The sequence below is a fragment of the Geotrypetes seraphini genome, chromosome 3, assembly GCF_902459505.1.
Source record: "Geotrypetes seraphini chromosome 3, aGeoSer1.1, whole genome shotgun sequence".
In the NCBI taxonomy this organism is placed as follows: Eukaryota; Metazoa; Chordata; class Amphibia; order Gymnophiona; family Dermophiidae; genus Geotrypetes; species Geotrypetes seraphini.
This window is the reverse complement of record NC_047086.1, coordinates 292,330,417-292,348,012: the sequence shown is the minus strand read 5'-3', so window position 1 is coordinate 292,348,012 and position 17,596 is coordinate 292,330,417. Positions and strand designations below refer to the sequence as shown.

The 17,596-nt window shown below is 43.6% G+C and overlaps 1 protein-coding gene across 8 annotated transcripts in view; it reads right to left on the bottom strand.

Annotated features, from left to right (window-relative positions):
- Positions 1 to 453: 453 nt before the first annotated feature.
- STRN (striatin) overlaps positions 454 to 17,596 on the bottom strand; it is a 384,728-nt gene continuing 367,585 nt past the window's right edge. For all 8 annotated transcript variants that reach the window (XM_033939118.1, XM_033939120.1, XM_033939119.1 and 5 more), the window contains 2 exons: positions 3,094 to 3,180; positions 454 to 1,564 (listed from right to left, as the gene is read on the bottom strand). In XM_033939118.1, coding sequence (XP_033795009.1) covers positions 1,395 to 1,564; positions 3,094 to 3,180 — 257 coding nt within the window. In that variant the 3' untranslated portion in view covers positions 454 to 1,394. The remainder of the gene's footprint in view (positions 1,565 to 3,093; positions 3,181 to 17,596) is intronic.

Sequence of the window (17,596 nt, the reverse complement as noted above, 5' to 3'; positions counted from 1 at the left end):
TCCGATTCACCCCCCCCGCAGGACCGCTCGCACCCCCACCCTGAAGGACCGCTCGCACACACTCGCACCCCCCCCGAAGGACCGCTCGCACCCCCACAGCCTCCCGACCTCCCCCCCATCATGTAGAAGCTCCTACCGTTGTCCTGCTGCTTCCTCTTGGCAGTCCCGGCCCTTCTGTGAGCCCTGCGTCTGCGCTGCTTCCTCTTCCGGCGTTCCTGCCCTTTCTCTTACGTCAGAGAAAGGGCGGGACCGCCGGAAGAGGAAGCAGCGCAGACGCAGGGCTCACAGAAGGGACGGGACCACTAAGAGGAAGCAGCAGGACAACGGTAGGAGCTTCTACATGATGGGGGGGGGGTCGGGAGGCTGGGGGGTGCGGGTGCGTGCGAGCAGTCCTTCGGGATGGGGGTGCGAGCGGTCCTGCGGGGGGGTGAATCGGACATCGGGGGGGGGGGGGGAACTATGTAAAAAAAAAGTTGTAAAACGCGCTCACGCGTATAACGCGCAAGGTTATGCACGGTTTGTAAAAATCGTGTAAAACGCGCGCGTTATATGCGTGAAAATACGGTAATAGACAGTACTCTTCAAACCAGAATAAATTCCCTTATATGCTGCGTTTCTATATTACCTAACCAATCTTAACTGTGACTACAGTATACTGAAACCCAGTCTTCCAGTTCCTTAGTTAATACATTGGTCCTTTCAAAAATGTAATAAAACGTACAAATTAATTTGTTTGGTATTACTGTATAGCATAATATATTTAAGAATTCATATTACTAAATTAAGGTGGCTCCCTTTTTATAAAAAATTAATTTTTTGAAATAATTTTCTGCTAGCAGTCATTTTTCGACACCATTTTGCATTTACTGCCAACACAGTGAACAATGTTCTTGTAAGGCCAGTAAATGAGTACAAAGGTTCTTACTTGACATCTAGTACAGCTAACTGCTCCTTGAGTGAGAAAGGTATACTAGAAAGTTTACCCACATTTCTTCCTATTACTGCACTATTAACAGCTATTAGTCAACTACAGGGTGACCTCTTTTTCCATTAAGAAGCAGTTACTCTCATCCAGGCCTGCCTGGACAAATATGCAAAACCTTACAATAAATGCTGTCACCTTAAGCAGACATTTGAAACAGAGTTAGCAGGCTCTCACTCCAGCTGAGTTCCCAGCACCCTCAACAAGCTGAAGTTTAGAAAACAGTAACCTGCAAAACTAAAATCATAGCAATGTTTTCTGTACTGTCCTCCAATGTCTTCTGTACAGTCCTCCAAAACCCAGGCAGAATTAATGGGCACAGAAAAGCATGTTGGTCCTTGCCTTCTGTCTCCCATTTTATGTGGCTAGTTGGATATATGAAGAACTAGATGTTGAAAACTGAAACACTGCGTCATACAAAGACTTTAGCCAGGGCATCTGCTCCTGCACTGGCAATGAAACACTTGGATGGGTGGAATGCCACATCATGAATGGATTCATCTGACTTTTTACGATGAGCTGTGAATTCTTGAATACATGTCTTGCTTTCTAGGTTCCAGAGGCGTATTGAACAGTCATGACCTAGACAGAAAAAAAGAAAAGCTGTTGTATTTGTTTAAAAAAAACAAAACAAAACATGTGGAGGGCCATAATAAAAAAACAACAACGTCTAAGTCCCCTTTTGGCCTAAGCCCTCCCTGAATGCTGAATGTAGAAGCAGGAAAAATGTCTATCTCACAAAAACCAAAACCAAAAACCAAAATGAGTTTTTTTGAGAATGGCCTACCTCTATGTTCAGCAGTTTAAACGGCCATACCACTATTACGTCTACACTTACAACACATTATCAACCCAAAAACTGCCTAAGTCCCAAACGCCCAAAACCAGACCATTTAGGCAAAGGAGGGGCCAGTCCTTTGCCTAAAAGCTGGATTCTGTAACCGGTGTCTGACAAAAACAACACCGGTTACAGAATCCACACGCCCCCCCCCCTCAAATGATCGTTGCAGGAGAGATGGCTCTTCTCCCCTACCGCGATCGGCCCACCTCCGAACTGCCACAACCCGCAGCAGGAGAGATATCCAATCTCTCCTGCTGCGGTTTGTGGTAGTTCGGGTAGAGGGGTGATTGCTATCATGGCAGGAGAGATAGCCAATCTCTCCTGCCACGATCCACACCACCCCTCACTGAACCAATAGGGGTAGGAGGGAGCCCAACCCCTCCTGCCCCGGCGACCCCCTCCCACACGATCGGATAGGAGCAGGAGGGAGACCAATCCCTCTTGCCCTGGCAACCCTCCCCACATGATTGGATAGGAGCAGGAGGGAGCCCAACCCCTCCTGCCCTGGCGACCCCCCTACCCCCCATCCCCACTAAGATACGAGCAGGAGGGATCCCAGGCTCTCCTGCCCACGACGCACTCCCTGAACCCACGATCGGCCCCCCAAAGTCCCCCCCAACCGCCGACCCCCCCCAGCCCCTACCTAAAATGAGTTGGCCGAACGGACAGGTCCCAAGCTCGTCCGCCCGGCAGGCCTGCCATCCGTCGATTGGGCCAGGAGGGGCCTTAGGCGCCTGGCCCAACCAGAATTGGCCCAGTTGCCTTAGGCCTCATCTCTCCTGCCTGTCACGGTTGGCAGCACTTTGGGGGATCGCTATCGCGACAGGGGAGATGAGGCATCTCTCCTGCTGCGATCATTGCGATGGGGGGTGGGCAGGTTGCTGGGGCCACTGAGCTGATCGCGGCAACTGCGATCAGCTCAGCGGCCCCTTTTTGGCACTTATACCTGTTTTGACTTGGTCTAAGTCAAAATGTATAAGTGCCGACTAGACAACCTGTCAAAAGTTTTGGTTATACCTACTGTACGACTAAGTGTAGTTTGGCCTACCTCCCGCCCTTTCCCCTCCTCTAAAAATGCCTCTTTTCGCTTTATGCATTTAGAGGCAGGGGAAAGGCCTAAGCTGGTTTTAGATACGTCTAAAACCAGCTTTGATTATCGGTACTTGGACGATCTGGCTTTTTGATCGCTCAAGTACCAATTTAGACCACTTTTTAAACGTATTTCTGTTTTATGAGCCCCATAGTGATTAGCACAGCACTAAGTACTTACTGCCAGACATCAAGTACAAGCCATTAGGATCAACAGCTAAACTTGTAACTGCATCTAAATGGGCTACCATCGAATGAATGAGTTTCCCTTAAAAACAAACAAAAAGAATTAGTCAGTTGTATTGAAGAATACATTTTATTTTTACTTCATTTGTATTATTTAAGAAACTAGAAGTGGCCTAAACCTGTGAAGCTAGATGGTAATATGGAAGCACAAATTAATCTAAGAAAGCTGAATATAAGTGCAAACCCCAGCACCAAGAAAGCTTCTATTCATTTTCAACACATAACAGTGTTTATCATCAAAATATCGCCAATTCAAAACACATTAACAGCACCAGGAAAGTCAAAGACGACGATTTCTCTAGAATGCCATGTAACATAGTAAATAATAGAAGATAAAGATCTCTGTGGTCCATCCAGGCTGCCTACTCTTACTTGTAGAGAATGACACGGGGACAAAGTTTGGATGTATATGCTAAAAGGTGATGCATGGTTTAGCACAGGGCTATCCAAGTCTGGCCAGGTTTTCTGTATATCCACAATGAATATGCAGGAGAGATTTGCCTGCACTGCCTTCTTGGTATGCAAATCTCTCTCATTTATGTTCATTGTGGATATCCAGAAAACCTGGCCTGCCAATAGATCTCGAGGACTGGACTTGGGCAGCCCTGGTCTAGCATCATAATATCTTGTAAATTCTAGATGTTCGTTATGACATTTTACACTGTTTTCTATTCCATGTCTGGTCATTTTATTTTTCATAGAAACATGATGGCAGATAAAAGCCAAATGGCCCATCTAGTCTGCCAATCCACAGTAACCATTATCTCTTTCTCTCTCTGAGAGATCCCACGTGCCTATCCCACACCTTCTTGAATTCAGACACAGTCTCTGTCTTCACCACTTCTTCCGGGAGATTGTTCCACGAAGCTACCACCATTTCTGTAAAAAAGTATTTCCTTTGATTACTGTGGAGCCTATCACCTCTTAACTTCATCCTATGCTCTCTCATTCCAGAGCTTCCTTTCAATTGAAAGAGACTCGACTCATGCGCATTTACGCACGTAGGTATTTAAACGTCTCTTATCATATCTCCCCTCTCCCGCCAACATATTGAGATCTTTAAGTCTGTCCCTATATGCGTTATAATGAAGACCACGCACCATTTTAGTAGCCTTCCTCTGGACCATCAACATCCTTTTTATATCTTTTTGAAGGTACGGTCTCCAGAATTGTACACAATACTCTAAATGAGGTCTCACCAGAGTCTTATACAGGGACATCAATACCTCCTTTAACCTACTGGCCATACCTCTTCCTATGCACCCTAGCATCCTTCTAGCTTTCACCATCACCTTTTCAACCTGTTTGGCAACCTTAAGATCATCACATACACATCCCACTCTTCTATCGTGCACAAGTTCTTCACTCCTTAAACTGTACCGTTCCTTCAGGTTTTTGCATAAATGCATGACCTTGCATTTTTTAGCATTAAATTTTAGTTGCCAAATTTCAGACCATTCTTCAAGCTTCGCTAGGTCTTTTTTCATGTCATTCATACCATCCGGGGTGTCTACTCTATTGCAGATTTTGGTATCATCCGTAAAGAGGCAAATCTTACCTGACAGCACTTCAGGCCCAAGAACAGAAACTTGAGGCACTCCACTGGTAACATCCCTTTCTTCAGAGCGATTTCCATTGACCACTACCCTCTGTCTTATTCCACTTAACCAGTTCCTAACTCAGCTCGTCACTTTGGGGACCATCCCAAGAGCACTTTATTTATTAGCCGTCTGTGCAGTACACTGTCAAAGGCTTTGCTAAAATCTAAACTAAACTAAACCTTAAGTTTGTATACCGTATCATCTCCATAAAGATAGAGCTCGGCACGGTTTACAGGTAATTCAATAAATGGGGGAAGGACATAATAAGAAATTAGAGGTTATGAAGAGGATAACTAGCTTTACATTTTATATAGATATCTTTACGTTTTGGAGAAAAGCCAGGTTTTCAGATGTTTCCCCGAAAATAAGCCCTACCCTGAAAATAAGCCCTAGCATGATTTTTGGGCTAGGTCTTAATATAAACCCTACCCTCAAAATAAGCCCTAGTCCCGGGATTTGGCAGCAGCAGCGCTTCCCCTGCCCCCCCCCTCCACTTCCCTCCAAAGCAGTGTCAGGCTGGTAGCACTCTAAACAAGCTGCTTTGGGCTTGTCCGCCGGTGAATTCACTCTGAGGAAGAATTGTGATGAAGGAGAGGAAGGGAGAGATGATCATATACATATCCCGAAAATAAGACCTAGTGTGTTTATTGGGCTCAAAATTATATAAGACATGGTCTTATTTTCGGAGAAACACAGTAAATACACCACATCTAGTGCATACCCTCTTATCTAATTCTCTGGTCACCCATACAAAATTGATCAGATTTGTCTGGCAAGACCTACCTCTAGTGAATCCATGTTGCCTCTGGTCCTGTAATCCACCAGATTCCAGAAACTTCACCATTCTGTGTTTTAAAAGCGTTTCCATTAATTTGCTTATCACAGAAGTCAGACTTACCGGCCTGTAATTCCCTACTTCTTTCTTACTTCCACTTTTGTGTAGAAGGACCACATCTGCCCTTCTCCAGTCCTCTGGTACTACTCCTGACTAGAGAAACATTGAAAAGGTCAGTCAGCAGAGCCACCAAAATTTCCCTAAATTCCTTCAGCACCCTTGGATGTACACCATCTATCCCTATTGCTTTGTCTACCTTTAATTAAGCTAGCTCCTAACGAACACAGCCCTCTGAAAATTGATCGGGGTCTACTACTCCACCATCCCTATTTGCATTTGTCTTCTGTGGTTCCGCTACCAGATCTTTAGCCATGAATACAGAACAGAAATATCTGTTAAACAATTCAGCCTTTTCTTTATCAGCTTCTCCATATTCCTCCCCTTCACTTTTGAGTCTCAATGCCACTTTTGTACTTCTTCCTATCGCTGATATATCTAAAAAATGTTTTGTCTCCTCGTTTAACCATGTCTGCTATTTTTTCTTCCATTTGTATCTTTGCTTTACTTACTTCTCGACCAGCCTCTCTTAACTTTTCCAGATATTTTTGCCTGTCTTCCTCTTTCTGCAATTTTTTTTGTAGTTTATGAAAACTAACTTCTTATTCCTTATTTTCTCAGCTACTACTTTTGAGAAACAAAGCGGCCTTATTTTCCTTTTACTTACTTGTCACAAAAAGATTTGCCACCCTTATAATAACACCTTTCAGTTTTGTCCATTGCATTTCGATTCATTCCAGATGTTCCCATCCAGACATTTCCTTGACGAAATCCCCAATCCGAACAAAGTTAGTTTTTTAAAAGTCTAGAACCTTTACTTTTGAATGAGCCCTCTCTATACCAGTATTAATATTAAACTGTACCATGCAGTGATCACTGGATGCCAGATCATTACCCACTGTAACCTCAGAAACACTTTCCCCGTTTGTAAGCACTAAGTCCAGTATTATCCCATTCTGTGTGGGTTACATTATCAACTGCTGGAACAGTTCTCCTTGTAGAGAATCCAGGATCTCCCTACTTCTAGGAGAACCTAAAATAGGGATACCCCAATCAACATCCAGCATGTTAAAATCACTTATTAGTAAAACTTCCCCTTTATTAGATAGATTCTTAATGTCTACTATTAAATCTCTGTGCACTTCTTCTGTCTGTGAAGGTCTGTATATCACACCAATGTAAATATATTTACCATGCCCTCTTTCTAAATTGATCCACAGTGCCTCTTTCCTTGCCCTGCAGATCCTGCAATTGTGTGGCTTTAATATGATCTTTAACATATAATTCTACTCCGTCTCCTTTTCTTCCTACTCTGTCTTTCCAGAAGAGATTAGCCTGGTCAGGGTTATACATCCCAGTCATGGTTCTCCGTGAACCATGTCTCTGTGATTGCCATTATATCCAACTCATCTTCTTCCACCACAGCTTCTAGATCCAGAATTTTGTTTTGCATATTTTGAGCATTAGTATATACTGCTTCTCTTTTAGTATATACATTGTTCCCTTTTCCCATTCTAGTGCAGGTATTCAGTGATTTACTTACCTGAGGGCTTATACTCACCTAGGGGTTTTGATCACCCTTCCCCATCACTTCTAGTTTAAAGTCCTCTTCAGTAGATTAGCCAGCCTGCCGCTGAAGACACTTCTTCCCTTCTTTGATAGATGCACACCATCCCCGCTCAGCTGCCCTTGGAAAATCATCCCATAGTCCAGGAAGCCAAAATACTCTTCACACCATCCATGTAGCCACGCATTCATCTCCAGGATGTATGCTTCTCTGACCTGGCCCTTACCTTCAACAGGGAGAATGGACGAGAATACTACTTGCATATCTGACTACTTCACCTTCTCTCCCAGAGACACAAAGTCACTTTTGATACGTTCACAGGGGTACCTGGCAGTATCATTAGTGCCAATGTGGACGAGCAGCTTTGGATAATAGTTGTCAGGCTTGATGAGTCTTGGTAATCTCTCTGTAACATCTTGAATTTTAGCACCAAGTAGACAGCATACCCCCAGGAACATCATGTCTGGTCTGCAGATGGATGCTTCTGTACACCTCAGAAGGGAATTGCCAACCACCACTACTTTATGCCTCCTAGTGGTCATGGATCCAGCAATTTTAGGGATTTCAAGCTAATATTGCAGGATTCCGTAGTCTGAGTCCAGCTGTCTTCCCTCAGCACAGCCTCTTCTTCCCCATTGCTAGAAATCTTTGACACCTCATGAACCATTTCGATGTACCTCTCATTCTCACAGATGCTTCTCAGTCTTGCCACCTCCTCTCTCAGTTCCTTTACTTCCTTAATGAGGGATTCAAGCTGAAGACAACTGGCACATGGAACTACTCCCTCTGCCTGGGTAACATTTTCCATCTGCACAGAGACAGAAGCTGTAACCTGAGCAGCAATTTTGGTGACGTGATGTTTCTCAGCCATAATGTGGTTGTAGAAGTACTTACACTTGGAAGAAAAAAGAAAGAACAGAAAAATCCTACAAAAGTGATGCCCTGTTCTTGGTTGGCTGAAGAGCCAAAAAAAGCTCCGCTTTGGGGTGGGCTGGTGGGAATTAACTTCAAGGGTCACCTGTTGAGTCTGATCTCTAAGAAAGTCCTCAGAGTTCAGTCTCAAACTAAGAGGCTAAAACCAGCCAGATATCTCTCCTCAAAGAGCATTTTTCAGTTAGGGTGAGAGTATTCACACCCCCATGAAATATAGTGCACTTGGCCTGAGTTTAAGAGGCCTCTCTCCTACTTTCTACTCCCCAAAGTCTCAAAAAGGTCCTAAACAGATCCAAATAAACTTTTTAGTCAACAGCTCTCTCCTCAAATATATGCAAATTATATATGCAGTGCACAGGTTGCTGTTAAAATTATCTTTAATGCTGAGCCTCTACAACCTCTCCCTTAGAACCAGGCTTCAGGTTTAGGCACTAGGCCAGCATTCCTCCCCTCAAGGGTCACCTATGGAGTCTGATTTCTAAGAAAATCCTCAGAGTTCAAATCATGTTGGTCTTAGGCTCTGGTTTGTTTCCTTTTTTCCCCATCCATACAAGCTCTGTCCCCTTGTCAACTCTGTATAATCCTCACAAGCTTTTCAATAGTTATGATTTTATACTTAAATAATTTTATTTTATTAAAGTATAAAAAGAAACTATGCTGTACAACTGTCATTTTATAAATCACAAATATAGGGGGAGTCACGTGATGTGCTCAGCGGGGTCAGATGTGCTTTGCCTCTGCAAGCGGCTCCCCGACACTAAATTTGTTTAACATCGAGTTCCAGGAGAAATTTAATGTTTTGTTCAGTAATATTTAATGTGGAGTGGTCTATGGACAGATCTGTGCTAAAAATTTCGGACAAAATGAGTGTCAAACAGCAACAGAAAAAAGATCAAGATCGCAGAAAGGGCCCTGAGGCTAAGATGGCGCCTTCCTCGCCTGATCACGGTGTACAGTTGTCAGCGGAAAACTTGGAAATGCTAACTTCGACAGTAGATGCAGACTTAGAACCTCGTTTAGCTCAACTATCTACTCAATTTATTAATCTGGAGAATCTACTCTCAAGATACTACACGCTGTACCGGCGAGTTGGAGCAACGGGTGTCGGGTGTTGAGGATACATCGATGACGTTGACTACTGAGTTAGAGAAGCTGCGGGGCTTGGTGCGTAAATAATCTGATAAATTGGAGGATCTCGAGAATCATTTCCAGAGGGACAATTTGCGGTTCCTGGGGATACCAGACTCTGTGTCCGATTCGTATCTCCTATCTGCTATGGAAACTTGGTTGGTGAAGGAGTTTCCCATTTCAACTGCAGCTGGACCTGTTCGTTTAGAACAGGCTCATCATTTGGGATGCCAGAATTCAGACTCCAACAAGCCACGGGTGATTGTGGCTAAGCTGCATAATTATGTCCATAAGGTGGAGATTTTGCACCTTTATAGAGCCAAGAGGGAATCTCTCTGCTATGATGATTGTCTGGTGCGCATCTTTCAGAAGTTTTCAGTGCCTCTATCTGATCAATGCAGAAAATTTACTCCACTTTGCGCAAAGCTGCAAGAAAAACGTTACTGTTTCATGCTCATCTATCCAGCAGTGTTGTGGGTTCATCATCAGGGGCGCTGGCAGCAATTTTCTACCTTTGATATGGCACAGGATTTTGTCAACACTCTGGAAGCTGCTGCTCCTGTAACCTGAGTTTTTTGCTACCTGGTATTCTGGGACCATTTGGTCTCACGTCTCTATACCTTCAGATTGACTGTTGCCTGGCAGTTCTCTATGTTTCACTACTGTGTTTTTGTCGCATGGAACAACTGTTTGCTTAGTTGTCTTTTTCTATTGGCATCGGGGGTGGGGGGGGAGTGGAAACAGAGACACTGTCTGAATTCAAGAGGGCCTGGGATAGGTACTTGGGATCTCTCAGAGAGAAAGAAAGAGATAATAGTTACTGCGGATGGTTTGGCCTTTATCTGCAGTCATGTTTCTATGTTGGCTCCCTTTGTGTGGGTTTGATTGGCAGCCTGCACAAGCGTATTTTGTAACCGGGGCGGGTTTATTGCATTGGGGTTATGGTGGTGGTGATGGGTGTTAGGATATTATTTGGCATTTCTAGTTGTGTGGTTGAGAATGGGGTGGGGGGAGGTATTCCGGAGTTCCCAGATGCAGATTAGTTGGTATATGTTGCTTAGCACCTGTTTTCTTTTGCAGGTTTCTGGACTATATTTGATTTGGGTATTGGAAATGCGTTTTTCTTTGCTCGGAAGAGGGGGAGGGGGCTGGGTTTCCAGGGATTTTTCTCTTGGTTCCTATTCTTGGTGGGTTACCCTTTCTTTCTCTGTGTCTATGGGGACTCTCTTTAGGCTGATATCATGGAACGTGGGGGGCTATTATTTCCTCAATTAAGCGGGCAAAAATCTTGTCAACTCTTCAGCTAACTAGAGCAGACATAGCATGTCTCCAAAAGACCCGGTTGACAGATGAGGAACATAGTAAATTGTAGCGTTCGTGGGTGGGTGAGGTTTATTTCTCATCCTCCACGGGTCGTCACAGTGGGGTGGTGGTTCTTATATGGAAAACCTCTCCTTTTGGGGTTCAGGTGCTGGAGAAGGTGGTGGATGGTAGATATATATTGTTACGATTGTCACTGGGAGAGCGTCATTATTTGTTATTTATAGTTCGAACAGTGCAGAACTTGCCTTTCTTCAGCGCCTGATTACTATGAGATCCCGTTATCCCACCTAGCCTCTCTTTTTGTTAGGCGATTTTAATCTGGTTCTTGATTCAGAGCAGGATAAGTCTTCTTTGCTACTTACTCTGTTGGGTCCCAAGGGCCACTTACTTTCTGACTTTTGTGCTATTTTATATTTGATAGACCCCTGAAGGCTTTTACACCCCGAAATTCGGGATTATACTCACCTTTCGAGTGCATGGTACCTGGTTTCGTTTGGACTATAATTTTATGTCTTCTTCCTTGTTTTCTGTAGTGTCCTCTGCCGTGATGGGCTCGTTAGTGTTTCTGACCATGCGCCTGTATGGGTGGATATTCAACTAGATGTTACTTATTCCTATTCCAATCATTGGCATTTTCCGGCTTACCTGTCTCAGATTCTGATTTTCGGAAATTTCTTCTCACTCAATGGGAAGACTTTGTTCTTCATAAAGCTCAACACCAGGATGATCCATTTCTTTTTGGAATGCTGCCAAAATGGTTTTACGCAGCCATATTCTTGCTTACACTTGTGCCCAGACTCACAGAATTTATAAGGTGATTGTAACATTAGAAAGGGCTCTTCGGCTGGCCAAGTGAGAACGAAGACGGAAAGCTGACAGGATTGATGGTCAGTCTAGAGGAGGTGGGCTCTTCGGCTGGCCAAGTGGGAACGAAGACGGAAAGCTGACAGGATTGACGGTCAGTCTAGAGGAGGTGTGTAGGCAGATTGATAGGCTTAAAAGCGATAAATCCCCAGAACCGGAAAGCATCCATCCAAGGGTCATCAAGGAACTGAAAGGGACCATAGCTGAACTGCTTCAACTAATAGCCAATCTGTTGATCAAATCGGGAAAGATTCTGGAAGACTGGAAGGAGGCGAATGTTACGCCGATCTTCAAGAAAGGATCGAGGGGAGATCCGGGAGACTACAGACCGGTGAGTCTGAACTTGGTACCAGGAAAGATGGTAGAGTCGCTGCTAAAGGACTGCATCATTGATCACCTTAACGGACACGGGCTGATGAGGACCAGTCAGCACGGTTTTAGCAAAGGCAGATCGTATTTGACAAACTTGCTGCACTTCTTTGAGGGAGTAAACAGACAGATAGACAGGGGCAACCTGGTTGACATCGTATATCCGGATTTTCAGAAGGCAATTGACAAGGTTCCACATGAACAACTACTTCGGAAAATTGAGAGCCATGGAATCGAGGATGAAATACTCACATGGATTAAAAACTGGCTGGAGCATAGGATACAGAGAGTGGGGGTAAATGGACAATACTTGGACTGGAAGAGCGTCACCAGTGGGGTGCCGCAGGGCTCGGTGTTTGGACCTGTGCTCTTCAACATTCAATGTTTAAATAGACCTTTACAGGCAGTCGAATTGCAAAAGACCATAAAAGCAACAAAATCTTGTAAAGCCCCTGGCCCAGATGCATGAGTGAATTTTATTGCTTCTTAGAACCTCAACTTTGTAGTCCCCTGTTAGCGTATTATAATACAGCCATCCAGAAAGGGGAGTTTCCTTGCTTTGCTAATTAAGCTTCTATTGCCTTATTGCTGAAACCGGGCAAGCTGGCTGAAAGTCCTAGTTCTTACAGACCGATCTCTCTCATCAATGTGGATTTAAAACTTTTTTCTCATATCTTGGCTGATCGTCTTCTTGCATATATTCCGGAGCTGATTCATGGTGATCAGGTGGAATTTATTCCAGGCAGACAATCGGTTCATAGTGTCTGTAAGGTTCTGCTCACCCTGGCTCACTCTCAGCAATTTAACATTCCATCTTTGTTTGTAAGCCTGGACGTGGCTAAAGTGTTCGATAACGTTAATTGGCCTTTTATCTTTCATAACTTGAATTATATTGGCATTTCAGGTCTTTTTCGCTCCGCTGTTTGTTCTCGCTACTCTAATCCCACAGCTTCATTATTGGTGAATGGGACTCTCTTTTTTTTATTATTATTTCTTTATAAATTTCTTAATACAATTACAAGAATCCTCTTGTTACAGTAACAGAGATAAGCCACAGAAAAGAAAAATATATTGCATAATAATAGGTGAAATCAATCAGAAATAAAGTTTTAAAGAATACAATCTCAAACAATATGCAATATAAAGTAATTACTCTCTCTTTCTTAGACCACTATACCACTACATGAGGCAAGAACATAAGAGATAAGGAGGACTCCAACTATACTTAATTTTACCAAAGAAAAAGGCTTAACGTGACTTTCCGGTACAATCCTAAATACAGCTCTAACTGTGGATCTTTTTCTCATCCAGAAAACTACGAAGTTGCTCAGGCACAAAATAAACATATTTAGTTCCTTGGGGACTCTCTTTTATACTTCCCCGATTTCCCGAGGTACACAACACGGTAGACCCCTTTCCCCCTTACTATTTATTCTCACTTTGGAACCCCTTCTTTGTACTCTTCGGCACTTTGAGGAGGTAAGTGGTCTTGGTGTGGCTGACCGGGAACTTAAAACTTTAGCATTTGCGGATGATTTGCTGCTCATCCTAACTAACCCTGAGACATCTCTTCCTGTGGCACTTAATCTCATCTCTGAATATGGGTTTTATTCTGGTTTGCTGCTCAATTTAGATAAATCTATGGCTTTGCTCTCGACTCGTATTTTCCAACAGCAGTGGGTGGGCTTTCATTTCAAATATTTGGGGGTGCTTATTCCATATGACCTATCCATCTTATATACCATCAATGTAGGCCCTTTGTTTGCCTCCCTTACCAATTAAATACGTCTTTGGCAGGCCTTTCCTCTTTTGCTTATGGGACGTGTTAGTCTTCTTAATATGTTATTAATCCCGGGTTGGTTTTATGTTTTTCTTTATTTGAGTCACGCTGATGAACTTAAGTACACTAGACTGGTTCAAACATTTTTATGGAAGGGGAAATGTGCCCGTATTTCCTATCAGAGGATGGCATGACCATGGTACAAGGGTGGCTTGTGACTCTTGAACCTTCATCATCTTAGCATCGGTTGTGGTATGAGGCATATTAATGATTATTTCAGGGGTACTGAAGATTTCACGAATACGCAATTGGAGCTCTCGTTTTCATAAAGAACATTTTCGTGCCTATTTTCATTCTATCCCTTCAGCCCTTCCCTCTGCTCTGGCAGTCAGGGTTCTTTGCGGACCTTTGCACCGGATGTGGCGATGGGTTTATAGATTTCATGGTGTCAGCACCCTTTTTGCCTATTTGTTTTAATGGGCAATTTCTTCCAGGTATGGAGGGCTCCAGGTTTACCAGATGGGAAGCAAAGGGCTTGAAATTTTTATTTCAACTGGTGGAGGATGATGGTCAAGGGAAATCTTTTGCTCAACTTAGTCGAGATTAGGGCCTTTTCCCTGCAGATGGGTTTGCGTATAGGCAGATTCATCATTATTTATCTTCTCTGGGGCGATCAAATTTGTCTCTTGACCGTCATGAACTTTTGCCCTCAGCCTATACCTTGGGTTCTCAGATGAAAGTACCCCTCAAATTTCATCATAGACATTTGAAGGATGAAACCCCTATGTTTGACCATACTGCATTACAGGGCTACACTTGGGTTTGCCAGGTGATACTGTTTTGAACGCTATAAAGTATTTACCTTATTTGTGAAAATATATCTATTTCTGGGAAATGCATTATAAACTAGTTTTTTGTTTGTATATTTCACCTAGAAGAGCTCATCTTGCCAAGTTTCAACCTACATCAGCTTGTCCAAAGTGTGGTTACTTGGGCCATATGTTTTGGACTTGTCCACCTATTACAGCTTTTTGGGATTGTATTTTCACTTTTATTGGAGCTATTTGGAGGGTGACTATTAACCACTCTCCTCGAGTACTCTTTGGTTTACTACCCTCCCATCATCCTGAGCAGAAGGGTTCTTGTGCCTTTCTTAAGTGGTGTACCTTGGTGGCGTTGAAATGCATTTTGATCAAGTGGCTTTTTGTGGAGGACACAATTAATTTACCTATTGACTTGGGTACGCCATGGCATCACTGACTTCACTACCAAGGGCTTGCATTTCCATGCGATCTGGGAGCCATTCTGGAATACTATGACTCCATTGGCGAGGAGTCGCATCTTGAATTGCTGACTGGCTTTCCCCTTTTGGTGTTGACATGGCTTATGGTGCTAAGCTTATATTTCTTTGTATATGGGTTCAGTTTTCTGGTCCTGGGATTCCAGGGGGTGGGGGTTGGGAGGGGTGTTCTGAGTTTGGTTTGTAACTTGTATATTGGAATAATTTGATTTCTGTATGATTTCAGTATCTACTGTATTGGTTACACCGATCTTCAAGAACGGTTCGAGGGGAGATTTGGAAAACTACCGACTGCTGAGTCTGACCTCAGTACCGGGAAAGATGGTAGAGGCGCTGATAAAGGACCGCATCATTGATCACCTAGACAGACACAATCTGATGAGGACCAGCCAGCATGGCTTCAGCAAAGGAAGATCTTGCTTGACGAACTTGCTGCACTTCTTTGAGGGAGTAAACAGGCAGATAGACAAGGATGACCAGATCGATATTGTATATCTGGATTTTCAGAAGGCGTTTGATAAGGTCCCTGATGAATGACTACTTTGATAAATTGCGAGCCATGGAATTGAGGGTGAAATACTCACATGGATTAAAAACTGGTTGGCGGATAGGAAACAGAGAGTAGAGGTAAATAGACAATACTTGGACGGGAAAAGTGTCATGAGTGGAGTGCCGCAGGGTTCGGTGCTTGAACCCATGCTCTTTAATATATTTATAAACAACCTGGAAATTGGTATGACGCGCGAGGTGATAAAATTTGCAGATGATATGAAGTTATTCAGAGTAGTGAAGACACAGAAGGATTGCGAAGATCTGCAAAAGGAAAACATGCTTGAAAAATGGGCCGCGACATGGCAAATGAGGTTTAACGTGGGTAAGTGTAAGGTGATGCATGCCGGTTACAAAAATCTTATTCACGAATACAGGATGTCCGGTACGGTACTTGGAGAGACCCCCCCAGGAAAGAGACTTGGAGTACTGGTCGACAAGTTGATGAAGCCATTTGAGCAATGTGCTGCAGCGGCAAAAAAGGCAAACAGAATGCTAGGAATGATTAAGAAGGGGATCATGAACAGATCGGAGAAGGTTATCATGCAGCTGTACCGGACCACGGTACGTCCCCACCTGAAATACTGTGTCCAGCACTGGCCGCCGTACATGAAGAAGGACACAGTACTACTCGAAAGGGTCCAGAGAAGAGCAACTAAAATGGTTAAGGGGCTGGAGGAGTTTCTGTACAGTGAGAGGTTAGAGAAACTGAGCCTTTACTCCCCTGAAAAGAGAAGACTGAGAGGGGACATGATAGAAACATTCAAGATACTGAAGGGAATAGACTTAGTAGATAAAGACAGGTTGTTCACCCTTTCCAAGGTAGGGAGAACGAGAAGGCACTCTCTAAAGCTAAAAGGGGATAGATTCTGTACAAACGTAAGGAAGTTCTTCTTCACCCAGAGAGTGGTGGAAAACTTGAACGCTCTTCTGGAGCCTGTTATAGGGGAAAACACCCTCCTGGGATTCAAGACAAAGTTAGACAAGTTCCTGCTAAACCAGGACGTTCGCAGGTAAGGCTAGACTCAGTTAGGGCAATGGTCTTTGACCAGAGGGCCGCCGCGTTAGCGGACTGCTGGGCACAATGGACCACTGGTCTGACCCAGCAGCAGCAATTTTTATGTTCTTATAACAGTCTTTTACTCGATAAAAATTATTTGAACACATAAATCACAAATATAGAACAAGGGTCAACAAAATCTGTCTCCCTTCCCATAAATATCCCCTTCATTATCTAGAAAACTGAACGAGCTAAATTACTACAGAATTCTACATAGAAAAATCATGCTAACAGAATACCTCAATCATACACAAAGACCACAAATGCTAAATCCATAATGGATGACTAAAAATGATACATAAATTCAACCAAAATCCTAAGCCAAGCCTTGCATGTAGTACACCACGAAAGAAACAGAAAGATCCATTTCCTTCTATATTGTGCAAAACAAAGTTTTAAATTAATTATATGTTTGATATACCACCCATCAGAACTACCCCCTGGCCAGAAATAGCCCTAAACCTGCAGGAAGCTTAAGGCATTATGGCCTGGTAGTGGACTTTGCAGTTCCCAGCTACGTCTAACACCAACTCTGGCAGAATACACATTTCAAATCCAATAGATTCTAATCACAAAATAGAACATATTTTTTCTACCTTTGGTTGGCTGGTCATTTTATTTTTCAAATCATGTTGGTCTTAGGCTCTGGATAGTTTCATTCTATTAACTCACCTCCCAGGGTCTCCTGCCCATTTGACATTTCTTCTTTCTCCATGCTCACCATCTTCCATCTCTGTGTATCTATTTTTCCCCATGTTTAGCATTTCCCTATACTTCCCTTTCCAATATCTCCCGGGCCCATCACACTGCCTTCGTCGTCATCATACTTTGCCCCCATCCACTCCCCCTGTGTCCAGCATCAGTCTGCTGTGTTCCTTTGTCCCCCTGTGTCTAGCGTCTCTCATCTGCATTCCTATTCTCCCTCATGTCTAACCAACTTCACTGTGTCCATATACCCTCCCATATCTAGCACTGCCTCTGCATCCATATATCATCTCCAATGTCAGGCATTGCCATATACCACCCCCATGCAGCGTTCCTCTTTGCGTCACTAAACCTATGCTCCCATCTA